Source organism: Lutra lutra, chromosome 11, assembly GCF_902655055.1.
Source record: "Lutra lutra chromosome 11, mLutLut1.2, whole genome shotgun sequence".
In the NCBI taxonomy this organism is placed as follows: Eukaryota; Metazoa; Chordata; class Mammalia; order Carnivora; family Mustelidae; genus Lutra; species Lutra lutra.
Window position 1 is genome coordinate 1,181,110 of NC_062288.1, and position 13,890 is coordinate 1,194,999.

Here is a 13,890-nt window from a genome sequence, read left to right on the forward strand (position 1 = left end):
AGAGTCGGACGCCCAACCGGCTGAGCCAGCCAGGTGCCCTGTACATCACAGTATCACAGCAAACACGGTGAATTAAAGACACGTTATACTCTGGACTTTTAAAAATCACCCAATCCTGGGACGCCTGGGTGGCTCAGTTGGTTGGACGACTGCCTTTGGCTCAGGTCATGATCCCGGAGTGCTAGGATTGAGTCCCGCATCGGGCTCCCAGCTCCACGGGGAGTCTGCTTCTCTCTCTGACCTTCTCCTCGCTCATGCTCTCTCTCACTGTCTCTCTCTCTCTCAAATAAATAAATAAAATCTTTAAAAAAAAATCACCATATCAGGAGAACGTTACGTTTTTTGATAGAAATGACTCACGATCATCTCAATGAATGGGATAAAAAAAAATGTTTGACAAAATCCAACACCCCTTCCTGACAAAAACACTCAGAAAACTAGGAATAAAGCTTAACTTCCTCCACTGGATAAAGGGCACCTACAGAGGCCAGACCCCTAAGGTCTGGGGAAACGCCAAGCCCACGACTGGGTGCTGGACGAAGGGGCCCACGCCCACCTGTGGCATCCCGGAGGCTCCGGCCAGGCCAGTGAGGCCACACAAGCAAGTAGCAGGGGATCTGAAATCGCTCCCAGTCACACACAGCAGGGCTGTTGGCGTGGACAGACGGAATGGCCAGAAATCTACACTAATGGTGATTCTGTCTGGTGTTGGGGCCGACAGTGACGCACCAGGGTCGGCGGGTTTGCGAGTGCTCGCGGTGACCAACTGGACACGGAGAGCATCTGCCACGGCAGCAAGGGAGGAGGACGTCAGGTGCAAACCCAACAGAGCTCTGTTGAAAACCGTACAACCCGGACGGAAGGGTCGCAGTCAAGCAGACGGGAGCAGAGACGGCATGTGTTTACGAGTCCCGAAGTAGTGCTTCGTAGACAGACAAGCGGACTCTAAAATCGCTGCGGAGAGTCAGGAGAGGAGGAGGCCGAACAATGTGGGGAGAACAGAGTCAGGGGACTCTCGCCGGCTCCCCAGTTCCGGGTCGAGTCCGCGCCCCTTTCGAAGCGACGGGCACAGCGAGGGAGGAACAGAAGAGAACCCAGCAACGGCCCTGCACAAAAACGGCCAACGGACGTCTCAGGAAGGCTCAAAGGCAATCTGGGAGGGAAAAGATGGTCTTGCCACCAGACAGTGCCAGAGCCCCGGGCATCCACGTGCAGACACCAGATTCCCAACCTCAGCCTCACAACAAAAGTAACTCAAAATGAGTCCTACACCTAGGTGTAAAATGCACGTTCTACAAGAAAACAGAGAAAAACGTTTGTTTGTAACCTGGGGTCAGAGATGTGACCCAAAATCATGAGGACAGACACTGGCAGCCTGACGCAGGGGTAAGGCAGCCCTCGTAAAAGGTAAACCGTGGGCTCGGGAGGTGCTGGGCTGAGGAGTGAACACTCGCCCGCCCACAGAACGGCCATGCGCCCCCGTGACACTGTGAGCGTGGCCGAGGACCCGGTGCCGGGCTCTGGGGACACCGAGCTGGCGCGTGTGCAATGTGGGCGCCCTGCAGGACAAGCCGGCGCGGTCTCAGAAAGTGGCACACCCTCACCCCATGAGCCCAGGAAACCCTGCATCTCCCCGTGTGCCCGAGACAAAGGAAAACCTGCATGTCCAAGTCTGTGGTGGTTCTCGGTGTCTTGTTGTCACTGGAGCCTGGACACGAGGTTCTCACCGGGCGGACAGCCCAACTCTGGGGGCTCCGCGGGTGGAAGGGGGAACAGTGGGCGCCCAGAGGACTCTCAGAGGCACCGTTGGAGGGGTCAGTCTCGGAGGTGCACAGGGAGTCCCCCTGCACTCACGGGACATCCCACAGGATACCCACGGGGACAGGGAAGCACCGTGAGCACGTGACAGTGACGGGACAGCACGGGGGCGTCCCGATGCTGAGCAGGCTGCGGGAAGGCCGCCTCCCTTAGAGGAGTCTGGAAGCCACACCAGCTCGGGAGGGAGCCTGCCCTGCCCCCAGGCTTCACCAGAGCCCCCCGACTTCCTCCATCGGACTTGCACAGAGCAGTCCCTCCCAACCTCCTCCTCCTGGTCCTGTTCTCACCACGGCTCCTCTGCCGTTCCCAAGAAACCCATTTTGCCGGTACAACCACTGGCTGTTTTATTTCAAGGCTGGCCTGGTGGAGGTGGACATGTCTACACGTTATAAGTCGTCAAATCGTACACCAAAAAGAGTCAAGGTTACTGCAAGTTACTTTAAAAAAAATATTTTTTATTCTAGCAAGTGGTCCGGGGAGTCCTAACCTGACAGAGACCTGTGCGTCGGGACAGTGTTCCGAGTGGACAGTCCAGCAGTGAGGGCGCTGGAGCGGGAGCAGGCCTGAGGGCCGAGCGGGGAACTCCGCACACTCAGTTCCCCTCCGTGATGGCCCCACGGGCGTGTGCGGCTGGGTCAGAGGTGGGGGGTGCAGAGGAGGGGAGCTGCGGAATGTGGGGAACGAGGGGGGACACTGAGCGACCTGCTGTTAAAGGCCCGAGGACAGAGCTTGGAAGAGCAAAGGCAGAGCTGGGACGCCTGCTTGGGAGGTGGGGTTCAGCACCCAAAAGTCTCTGCCCCACCCCAGCTCCAGCTCTGCGTCCTGTCCCTCTCCAGATGCTGGCGGACTCTCGGGGCGGGGGGGCTCCAGGTCCTCATCCCCTGGCTCGGAGCCCTGGGAGACCGCCGTCCACCACCTCGGGCTCTGCAACCGCCCCACCAGGGAGATAGAGCCAGTCATGTTCTCACTGGCCCAGTGGCACCCTGCCATGGTGGCCCCTGCCCCCAACCATCTTCCCATAGTCGATGGGGGCCAGGTGCCCCGCGCTCCCCCATTACAGCAGCACGCTCAGAACACAGAGCTTGGTTTGGACCATGTGCTCATTTCATTAGATCTTGGACTGGAAGTTGGGGAGGGGGGGAGAAGTGCCCTGCAAGGTGGGGCTCCAGTCAGGGGTCGGCAGGGGCAAGGGCCTGGGGCAGCAGTGCAGCTTCTCTAGGAGCCCACAGGGCCTGGCTCGCCAGCGGAGAGTGGGCCGGGCAGGCAGGTTCAGGCGTTTCTCTGCTCTGGAGGAAGGTACTCGAGGCCCAGGTGCCTGAATATGTCTTCCTCGGAGGCCACACGGAGCAGCATCTTCTGCAGCAAGAGTGCGGGCCTCATGGCCTGGGAACAGCCCCACCGCCCACGGCCACCGGGCCTTCCTCAGGAAGGGTGTGGGGAGGGCGTGGGAAAGGGCAGCCCAAGGCCAGCAGGTTCCTCCCACAGGCGTCCCCCAAGTAACACACCTGCTCAGGGTCAAAGAGCCCGTGGCTGTTCAGGCACAGCCCTCTCTCCTTCCGGCTGAAGAGGCGCAGCTCCCGCTCGAAGTGCTGGGGAGAGCGGGGTTGTGGCCGGGCCGAAACCCCTGCAGCCCCCGGCCCGGCCCCCACGGCACGCGCCTACCTTAGAGCCCGTCCAGCCAAGCAGGGCGAAGGGGAGCTGGCTGACAGGGACCACCACCAGGTCCACGCGCACAGCCCGCCTGTGGGCGCCCCCCGCCGCGGCCCCCGGGGAATGCGGCAGGCAGAAAATGCAGAAACTCCTCTCGAAGGCGTCCATGGTGTGGCTGTGCCGGGTCCGGCGCGTGGCGTCTTCGGGGTGGCCGCGGTGATGCTGGTGGTACAGGACAAGGCCCTGCAGGCAGAGCAGGTGTGGCCGCAGCCGTGGGGCAGGGCCGGGGCAGAAACCCGGGTCCCACAGTCCTCCCAGCCCAGGCAGCCCGAGCCCCTCACCTGCCTCTCCAGGCGGCACATCACGTGGGGCAGGAGCCCTGCCTCCAGACCCTCCTGGGGATGGCTGAGCAGCAAGTCCACGTCGTGGCCGTGCAACTTACCCCTGTGGGGGCACCATCAACCTGTCTGACTCGGGCCACGCAGGGCTGTGGCAGCCATGCACTCCCCGGTCCCGGGAGCAAGGCCCGCTCCGTGCCTTCCTCGAGGGCCGTCAGACCCCCTCACCTCCGGAAGCCGCCCACCAGCGTCACGGTGGCCCCGGGCAGGATGTCCACAGCGGCAGCCTCCACCTCCTGCTGCAGGGCCTCGGCTTCTGGCCGCTGCACCGGGACGCTCAGCTCACGGTAGTGCTGGAGTCCTGCAGAAGCACGGGCCCCTGACCGTCCCCGCCCCACCGGTTGCACTCTCCACCGGACCCTCCTCGCTTCGAGGTAGAGGAAACCGTAGATCCGCGGGCAGCTGCATGAAAGGGCAGAAGCCCCCACATGCCGCACCCACTCCCCACCATGGCAATGACTGTCCGTCCCATCGGGGTGCTGGTGTGGATGCCCTCACAATGCAGACCCTACCCCTTGAGGCCTCAGTTTTCCTCTCCATAAAATGGGCCAGAGGTGATAAGGACGTGAAAGAGGTAGAACCCCTTCACTGGAGCCCTGGCCCATCTCAGCACCTGCAGGGGCACCGCTACCTCCTGCAGGGTCAGGAGAGGTTTCAGGGGGCAGCAACGGCACCTGGGGGCACAGGCTCTCAGTAGGTGGTTCCTGACCACATCATGGGGGGACGAGCGGCCAAGTGGCACCAGCAGTGACAGCTCCTCTGTTACAGACATGTGATTCCCTGGGTCTCATGGCATGGGGTCCCTATACAGTCCCGTCTCCCAGCCCAGGGGAAATATCCCAAGATGCGGTGGGTGCCAGGCTGCGGAACGACTTCGGACAGGGCCCCCAACCCCAGCCATGCGGGGAGGACAGAGCATCTAAGCCCTGCAGCCCACTGGCCTCACACAGAGCTGCCCACGGAACCACACGCTTCATAGAGAATGTAACGGAGGCTCAGAGAAGTCAAGTCCCAGGGCCATGGTCACCCAGCTAGGGGCCAAGGCAGGATCCAGCCCAGGCCTGACCCACTCTCAAGCACACACTCATTCCACGGCACGGGGCCCCCTGCCATCACAGGCCCTGACCTGAGCCACTCCTGCCACACAGGTCCCCGTGCCATCTGCCAGCGTGCCAGGACACCAGCCCCATGCCAGCAAGCTGTGCACACAGGGCACTGGCCACTGAGACCCAGCCTCCCCTTCCTGGTCTAGCCGGGAGGCGCGGATGTCACAGCAGTTACTGTCACCATCACTGTTTGCTGTGGATGGGCTGCAATGGATCCAGACTCCACCCCGCCAAACAGAGAGGCCTGCCTGCCCCGGGACCTCCATGCACTGACCCCACACCCTACCATCCAGGAACCCCCCGGCATGCGCCGTGGGCCGGTGCTGAGGGCTCCAGGTGTGGGCAGCCCGAGGTCCTGCCCTTCTCAGAGGCTCACCTGCTCTCTGCTGCTGGGTCAGCCTTTGGAGCTGTTCGTGGAGGCTGTCCAGGGTCCGCAGTCCGTCCCGGTACCAGCGGTCAGCAGTCTTTACCCCAACCCCGAAGATCCCGGTGAAAAGCTGTTTGGGAGATGAGCACAGTGTGATCGGGAGCAAAGTCCTGACAGAAGACATAGACGGCCATGACCGTTGGCAAGGGCAGCAGTGCCTTGGGCCGCCCCGTGGCCACTCCCGGCTGTCTGGTTCCAGCAGCCTGCCCGAGGCACACGGTGCAAGCACAGGCAGGATTCAAACCCCTAGGCTGGCCTGCATAGGGGACAGCCCGGACAGACCCCGCTGCACCTCCCTCCAAGGGCCCCTGCTCCGGCAACCTCTCTCCCCAGGGCCCATGCAGGTCCAGCACCACACACCAGTCATGGCCACAGCCTCCCGTCCACTGGGAACCACACCAAGCAGGAGTCACTGCCTGGCCACAAGGAAGTACAGCATGGGGGCCAACCTCTCTCTGGGAGCAGCTGACACCACGTGGGTTTCCCACACGGGTAGGGGCCTGGACCCCAGCCCTAGCAAGTCACTCTTTCCTTCCTGACCACAGCTCACTGGTCGGAGATAGGCACCTGCTCTAGCCAATCCCCTCCCTGGCAATTTTTGGAAATAAAACTGAAGGTCAGGCCTGTGCCATGGTAGCGGCTGTAACCCATGGAACAGGAAGCTTCCGTGGCCGGGTCTCAGCTGGCAAGTGGGCCAGTGCCCGGAAAGGAGGATGACTCTGGTGGCCCTTGGGTCCCCGAGCCCTGCTTCCTCTGGCTACAGCCCTGCCCCTCTCGGGCTATGCTGGCCGTCCTTCCTTCCCTCGATCCCCCGAACCAAGAGCCCGAGTGCCGACAGAAAAAATGCTCAGAACCACCCAACCATGTTGCTTAAACAATGAACTTCCAGTTGTTGACCCACCTCTCTGCTGGCCTGGGCGCTCGCCCAGGACCCTCCAGCCTTCACACGTGGCTCCTCTCCCTCTCTGAAGCCCCCCGTCAGCCCCTAGCACATTTGCGGCCACCCCCAGAGCACCAACGGCCCACCCAGCCAGGGAAGCCCCCGCCCCAGCTGGTCGCTGACAGGACAGGTGTCAGAGCAGCGAGACAGAGGGGGCACAAGAGCTCGGGCACATCCTGTTCGGAGGCGGGAGGAACAGGGACAGGTGTGCTATGGACACAGGCAGGGCAACGGGCAGGGCGACAGGCGAGATCATAAGGAGGGAGACCGTGTGAGGAGGGGCAGCCCATAGACTCGGCTCCGGGAGGAAGTTAGTTTCGTCCAGCGCTCTCCATTCGAGATGCCGGTGGACACGGCACACTGGGCACTGTCCCACGGACGGTCCGACAAGCACGGGCGCTGCTGAGTGATGAACGCACTGCCCCGCGCTCAGCACGAGCTTGCCCTCACCCCGCTCGGCCTGGCTGCCTCATGCACATCGGGTGTCAGCCAGCTGCCGCCACCTCCGTGACACCTCTTCTGAGCCCTGGGCACCCTGCTCGCCTCCCGTCCACGGATGGAGCCGTGCTGTGCTCCCGGGAAGGGCTCCAAGCCCCTGTTGGGGTCCGCCCTGCACGTACCTTCATGGTCTGGTACCGCTCTGACCGCCGGACCCTCTCCACCTCCTCACACACCCCATGTTCCAGCAGCTCCTGGGGGACCAAGCAAAAGGCTCAGCCTGACTAGAGACAAGGGTGGGGCACAAGGCCCAGGCGGAACCCCAACACTCAGCAAGGCAGCTTCATCCGATCAGGACCCACTTAGAAATACAGAGCATGCCTGGGGAGGCATCAGTGCTCCTGGCTTCATGGCTCTTGGCCCAGGGAACACGGGCCACCTCTCAGATGAATGACAGGTCCCAAGATACGTAAACCACGGCTTTTCCAAACACGGGGGACATATTCAACAGGATTTTGCGTAAAAGCTTAACTGAGTTCAAAAGTACGTCTGGTCCCCACATGTTCTCCCAGGGGCAAGTGTACCCCTTAGATGGCCCACTTCAGAGGACACGCGAAGAACCTAACATTTTGGGTTCTTACATACTCTGTATGTTAAAAGGAGGTGCTCCAAGTCAAGGGCTCCCCTCCACCATCCCAGACAGCGGGCCGCCACTGGCGATGCCAGCTACCAGCCCTGTCCGGTCCCTCCCAGCCCCACGGTGTGGCCCCATTTACAGACGAGGAACGTAAGCAGAGGGCGGCTTGCCTGGGACCAGAAGCTGGCCTGCACGGCTGCCCTGAGCCCCCGACCCCCGCGCTCAGTCTCTGGACCACCTCACCCACCTGCCCGCACTCCCAACTCCACCAGGCTGAGTGTGCGGAGCACCCACCTGGACGACCCTGCAGGAGTGTTGTCCAAAGTGGGGCAGCCCCTGCAGCTGGTTCGGGGCCGTGACCTGGCTTGGAAGGGCCTTGAGCACCGCGGCGGCTCTGCGGAAGGAGAGGAAGCGGCCCTCGCTGCCCTCAAAGCCTGCGGCCTCTGCGAGCACCTCCAGAGCCTCCTGCCGGGAGAGGCCCTTGGTGAGGGGGGAGGGGGCCTGGCTCCCCATCCTCCACCTGTCCCCAAGCTGGGACAGGGCACAGTAGCAGGGCTCCCGGGAGAAGGGCTGGCCCCACCCCAGGGAGGCTGGGAACCCAGGGCTCACCGAGAGGCTGGTGTTGGGGTGTGTGAGCGGCGTGGGGCGCTGGCAGGCGTAGGGCAGCACCCTCACGGGGCCAGGTGGCCCTTTTGCGGGCACAGCCGCCTGCAGATGGGCGATACAGAGGCCATGCAGAGACTGAGGGCTCCCAGGGCCAGGCAGCCCCTGGAGCCCCAACCCAACAAGGACAGGAGGAGCAGAGTAGGCCGAGGAGGGGCTCCTCGCCCACCGCAGTGGCAGGCATGGCCCCTGCAGGCTCTCAGGGGCTACGCTTCCTGTCACTGCACCTGGTGAGGGCTCCACCTCCTGAAGCCCTCTCAGTCAAGTGGGCTAGCAGTGCTCGTCGTCCCCCTCGCAGACAGGGACGGCAGCTCGTGGCCCACAGGCAGAGCCCAGGTCTGAACTTGGGACGCCCGACTCTGAGCCCACACACACCTGCATCCCCCAGGAAGCACTGCACAGGGCAGCAGCCACGGACCCACCTGGGGGTCATCGGGTCAACTGACTGGGACTGACCATCTCAATACTTGAGCAAGAAAGGCCTGAAGATGCTCGAAATGACTAGACCCCAAGAGCTCACAGCAATGATGAGAGCCTGAGCTGGGAAGGCCTGGCCTCCCAGGGCCACTGGTGGTCTGCACTGAGCCCCACTGTTCCCCTCATCTGTCGGCCCGAGGTGTTGCTGACAGGTCACCTGTCACCTCTGAGCCACAGCCTGCACCGGCATTCCTCGCCGGCCCCATGCCAGGCCACCCAGCTCACCTCCAGACGGTGCCGACGCTCCACGGGCACAGGCCGCCCAGCCGCCATGCTTTCTGTGAACCAGCTGATGTCCAGCAGCTCCAGGTGGGTGCACTCTGGAGGAGAGGCCGCTGCCGCCCTGCGCTCCTGCCAGCACCTGGCCTCCTCTGCGGAGGTCTGCTCCATTACCACATGCGTCACCTCGGAGCTGGGCAGAGAGAGGGGACAGAGCTGATACCCAGAGGTCCTTCCTGCCTCGCTCCGCCTTGGCTCACAGTCTCCTCCGCCAGGTGAGCACCCGTTCCCGCTTCCAGCAACCTCCTCAGAAAGCCCCTTCTCGCGGATGAACGTGTCTGCCACCCCACCACCCACAGAGCTGCGGCCCAGCCCAAGTTTCTGTCCACTTGTCTGTCCTCTCCCTGGGCCCCTGAGAACAGAGGCCAGGCCCTGAGCCTCTCCATCTGCTGAACCCAGGCTCCTTGGGTCTGAACCCCAGCTCTGCCACACATGCTGCATCTCACTTCTCTGTGCCCTGATTTCCTTCTCTTTAAAGCCGTTAACGTGACTACCACGTAGGGTTATTACAAAGATTAAACAAACTCATAAGCCAAAGGGCTTAGAGGCTTAACAACCCGCATACTAAACTCCTCCGAGCAGGTCTAACCACTGGGAAAGGTTAAATCACTTCAAAACAAACCAGAACAAAAGCTGCTGGGGGACTGGCCCCTGGTTTGCTTGCTCTGTTAACTTCAAACCTTCGGGAACCCATTTCCTTAATCGCAGCAGTGTCTCCGCACCCAGCCCAGGATTTTTGCCGATCTCAGAACCTTGCGTGGCTGTCTCTGCTGGAGGGGCGAGGTCGGTCTGGCTAACAGGGCAAGACGCACTCGCCCAGGGCAGAAGGCTGTGAGCCGGTGATACCCTCAACCATCCCAAACGGCCCTCTGGCTCCTTCCAGAGCCCGGGGCACACACCCTCTGCTTGTCCCACAGAGCACTCCTGGCCCTAACCGCGAGCACCCGCTGCGGAAGAGGATATTCGGGGAAAGCCAGGAGAGCACCAAGAGGCGCGGTCAACTGGAATCCGAAACCGCGGGCCCCTCCACTGCCAGGTGAGTCGGTTTAGACCTTAACGTCCTCCGCTGAAAAGAAACGCGGCGCGCGAAAGTGGCTGGTGCCCGGCGAAGTCTGAGCACCGACATGAGGGCTCCCACCACGCAGCAGCGTCCGCGGGCCGTGCTGGCCCGGCCAGACGCGCACAGGCGTCCCTCGGTGCCCTGAGGGCGCAACACCCGCCCCGCGCCCCTGGTGCAGGCGCCCCCCCACCACGAAGGCGCCGCGGGCAGGTGCCCCCCACCACCACGAAGGCGCCGCGGGCAGGCGCCCCCCCACCACGAAGGCGCCGCGGGCAGGCGCCCCCCCACCACGAAGGCGCCGCGGGCAGGCGCCCCAGGGCTGCCCCGGGCCGCAGGCTTCTCCGCGACGGCGCACCTGTAGGCGTCCAGGACCCGGAAGCCCTTAGAGAGCGCCAGGCGCGTGAGGAAGGCGCGGCGGCTGCGGCCCATGCGCGGCTCGGCCAGGTGGATGGCGATGCCGGGGAAGCGCGGCGGGCAGGGGCAGGCGGGGCCGGGGCGGGCCGGGCCGCCGGGGGAGCCGGTCCGCGCTCGCCGCCGCCGCGGTAGCATCCTGGCTCCGCGCGGGACGCCGCCGGGAGGAGAAGCGCGGAGGCCGGAAGACAGCTGCCCGAGGCGGGCTGGCGGGGGACGTGGCACGCGGCGGACCCAGCGAGCAGGCCGTGCCCCGCACACTCCGGGCGGCTCGGGGCGCCTCAGTCCCCAGAGACGGGCGTTCGCGCCCGCTGCCGGGTCTCCATGCAAATAGCACCAGAGGCCACGCCTTTTATGCAAATAACCGCCGAGCGACCGGGAGAGCGCGGGCGCGGGGGGCGGGCCCGGGCAGAGCGGAGCGGGGCGGGGCGGGGCGGAGGTGGGGCCAGCGAGCCCTTTGGCGAGCGCGGGGGCGGGGCCGCGAAGCGGGGCGGGGCGGGGCGGGGGCGGGGCGGGGGCGGGGCGGGGGCGGGGCCGCGGAGCGTTGTGGTGAAGCGGAGTGATGGGGGCCGCAGAGCGCTGGGGAAGAGCGGGGCGAGGGGACGCGCTGTGGGTAGGGGCCCGGCGGGAGAGGCCGGCGGGGAGCGGCGCGGGCGGGATGCGCGGCGGGGGCGGGTAGGGTTAGGGTTAGGGCTTTGGGAGCAGGAGAGCGTGGGGACGGGGAGAGCGGGTCGTTGTGGGGCGTACAGGGTGGGGTGGAGAGCGCGGCGGGGGCTGGACGCGCGGGGCGGGGCGCTGCGGGGCGCTAGGTCGGAACGTGCGGGTCGAGGGGTTTCGGACCCCAGTAAGGTGTTTCCGCCCCCGGCCTTGGTACCCTTGGCCGGCCGTTTGGAAAAATAGAAGTTGGCTTCCTCTGTCACTCCTTAACACCAAAATGAAATCCAGATGCATGAAACGTCCAAATCTAAAAAGCAAACAAAAAAGGCCGACTAATGTCTATCACAATAAACCTGGAGAAGGGGGAGAAAAGAATAGTAAACTTGACCGTACTGGAATTGAGAATGCGATAAGAATTAATTAAAAGGCCGGCAGGGGGGAAAGTGTGTGTCGTGTATATGGGAGTTGTCTAATTCCTTTAATTGCGAAACTGTCCACAAATAAGAAAAAGACGATGATCTAATGGAAAAATTGGCAAGAGCACGGTAGGAATTTCGCAGAAGAACCCTACTCGAAACTCGAACCAGATTGTCTGACCGGTGCACCTGTTGGCGTGGGGGAGCTGGCAATTTGTAGGAAGGACTTCTGGAAGCTGACTTGGTAACCGTATCCAACACAATGAAAACAAAAATCACACCAGCCAAACCTTTTCCAACACCGGGACTGTTTTGATTGTGTGGATCAGTTTGGGAAAGCAGACATCCTGACAGTATGGAGTGTCCCTCTCATCTCCAGGCACTACATGTTGGATTCCTTCTGCCGCAGCTGGTTTGGCCCATGCTCAGATGAACAGGTGCGACAGGCCACAGGCAACCCTGTTCCCACCCATGTCCTTCCTCTTCTCTCCCTGGAGGCCTCCTGTCCCAGCTGGTGGGCACAGGGCTGAGGGAGGAAAGTGCCTCAGGCAGGCCTCTTCCCTCTCCAACACCGGCCTGCCCTCCTGGCACACAAGACACACGCTCCCCAGCCAGGTGGCCTGGGCATCAGCTCCTTTCTCCTTTTCCTTTTCCTGTGCCTGTTTCTCTGGCCAGTGGGGAAGGAGGCGCTCCCAGGGGTTATAGAAGGGATCAGAGCCTTGTTTCCCACCTGTGGGTCCTACCTCTCCTCAGGGGGCAGCCATTTCTCCCCTGAAACCATTTGCTTCCCTCGTAATGTCCTCTGTCTCTGGCCAGGGCACCTGGGTGCCTTCCTGGGGGCAGAGGCAAATTCTAGCGACCCATCACATTTACACGTTTACATTTACAAACGCTGGGCACCTTGCAAAACTGAGGAGCATGAGGCTTTCTGCAGGCCCAGGCGGGTTCTGTGCGGGGGGAGGAGCCCATGCTGCTGAGTGGAGGCCTGGGCCCCGTGAGCAAAGCCACGGCACTGCTGGGTGGGGTGCTCTGTCTGCCCACCCATCCCCGGACCATTAGGTTGCCCTCTGGCCCACTGAGAAGTAGAAGCCTGAGCCCTCTGCTCCCACTAAGCCTGCCTTGGGGTTCCCAGACGCCTAAGTCCCCAACCTCAGGGCGTCTCCCCATGCTGAGACCACCCCTCAAAGAGAGAGGCTACACCAATGGCCCTTGCCTGGGCCCTCCCGGCTGCCCTGCGGGCTGCAGTCCTCCTGCCTGTGGTATGGATTAGTTTTGCCCAGATATGTGAGTTTGCATTTTTCCAAGATGAATCCTGTTTCCTGTTTCCATTTCCAGCTCAGAGAGGTCCCTGGGGGTGACCTTCACAAATCCTCCCTGTGGACCAGCTTCTCGAAAATTCACTTTGGCGCACTTTGCACCTGCCCTTGGCCTGTGGGGCCAGGCCTCTGCCCTGCCTGCTCTGCCCCCCCCCCCCCCGGCTTTGGGTTCCTGTCTTTTCAGGCTGCTTGCCCGCAGCGTTCCAGAGGGCACGCGGTCCGATGCTGATGTTGCTGGCCCTGGGCCTTCCTGAGCTTCCCTCCACACTCCGCGGGCGTGGGCTACCCGCTGCCTCCGTCAGCTCGGGCCCTCATGAAACACCACAGCGGAAGCTTGAATGACAGACACTTCTCAAGCTGCAGGCAGGGAGACTTCGTCCAGAGGCTTCCTCTCCGGGCTCATAGGGCCTGATGGTGATCTGCAGAGAGCGCGACAGTGAGAGGAGATCTCTGCCTTGCCATCTGCTGCTAATCCCATGGAATCGAGACGCTACCCTTATGACCCCATTTAACCATATGACTTCCCAAAAGCCCTGTCTCCAAATACAGTCCCACGGGGGGTTAGGGCTGCAGTGTAGGAATTTAAGGGATGTGGGGGAGACACAGTTTACCCGTATCACTTGGCGTTTTCAGGTCCTCAACAAATCAAGTCGCTTCACACGACAGGAATTCATTCTCTCCGAATTCTGGAGGCCGGAGTTCTAAGATCTAGGGGTGAGCAGGGCCATGCTTCCTCTGGAGGCTCCAGGGAGAACCCTTCCTGCCTCTTCCAGCTTCCAGGGGCTCCTGGTGGGCCTAGGCTGGTGGCTGCCTCACCCCCGCCCTTCCTCTTTTCTTAGGAAGGTCCCAGTCATTGGGTTTAAGGACCACCCTAATCCAGGATGACTTCATCTTGAAATTTCTTATCTTTCTTTTTTTTTTTAATTTTTTAATATTTTACTTACTTATTTGAGAGAGAGAAGGAGAGAGGGAGTGAGAGAGCACAAGCAGGGAAGCAGCAGGGGCAGAGGGAGAAGCAGACTCCCCACCGATCAGGTAGCTGGAGGCAGGGCTGGAACCCAGGACCCTGAGATCATGACCTGAGCCGAAGGCAGACACTTCACCGACTGAGCTACCCAAGCACTCCTTGAAATTTCCTATCTTAATGACATCTGCAAAGACCCTTATTCCAAATAAGGTCACATCCTGAGGCTCCAG

At 62.2% G+C, this 13,890-nt stretch overlaps 1 protein-coding gene across 1 annotated transcript; it reads right to left on the reverse strand.

Annotated features, from left to right (window-relative positions):
* Positions 1-316: 316 nt before the first annotated feature.
* POLM (DNA polymerase mu) lies at positions 317-10,624 on the reverse strand. The gene is made up of 12 exons (XM_047695297.1): positions 10,249-10,624; positions 8,780-8,966; positions 8,024-8,122; positions 7,709-7,879; positions 6,960-7,031; positions 5,349-5,469; positions 4,035-4,167; positions 3,810-3,912; positions 3,481-3,711; positions 3,324-3,407; positions 1,273-3,174; positions 317-1,153 (listed from the first exon to the last, which is right to left on the reverse strand). Exons 1-11 carry the CDS (start codon positions 10,440-10,442, stop codon positions 3,088-3,090), a joined length of 1,482 nt encoding a protein of 493 aa, XP_047551253.1. The 5' UTR covers positions 10,443-10,624; the 3' UTR covers positions 317-1,153; positions 1,273-3,087.
* Positions 10,625-13,890: the final 3,266 nt, after the last annotated feature.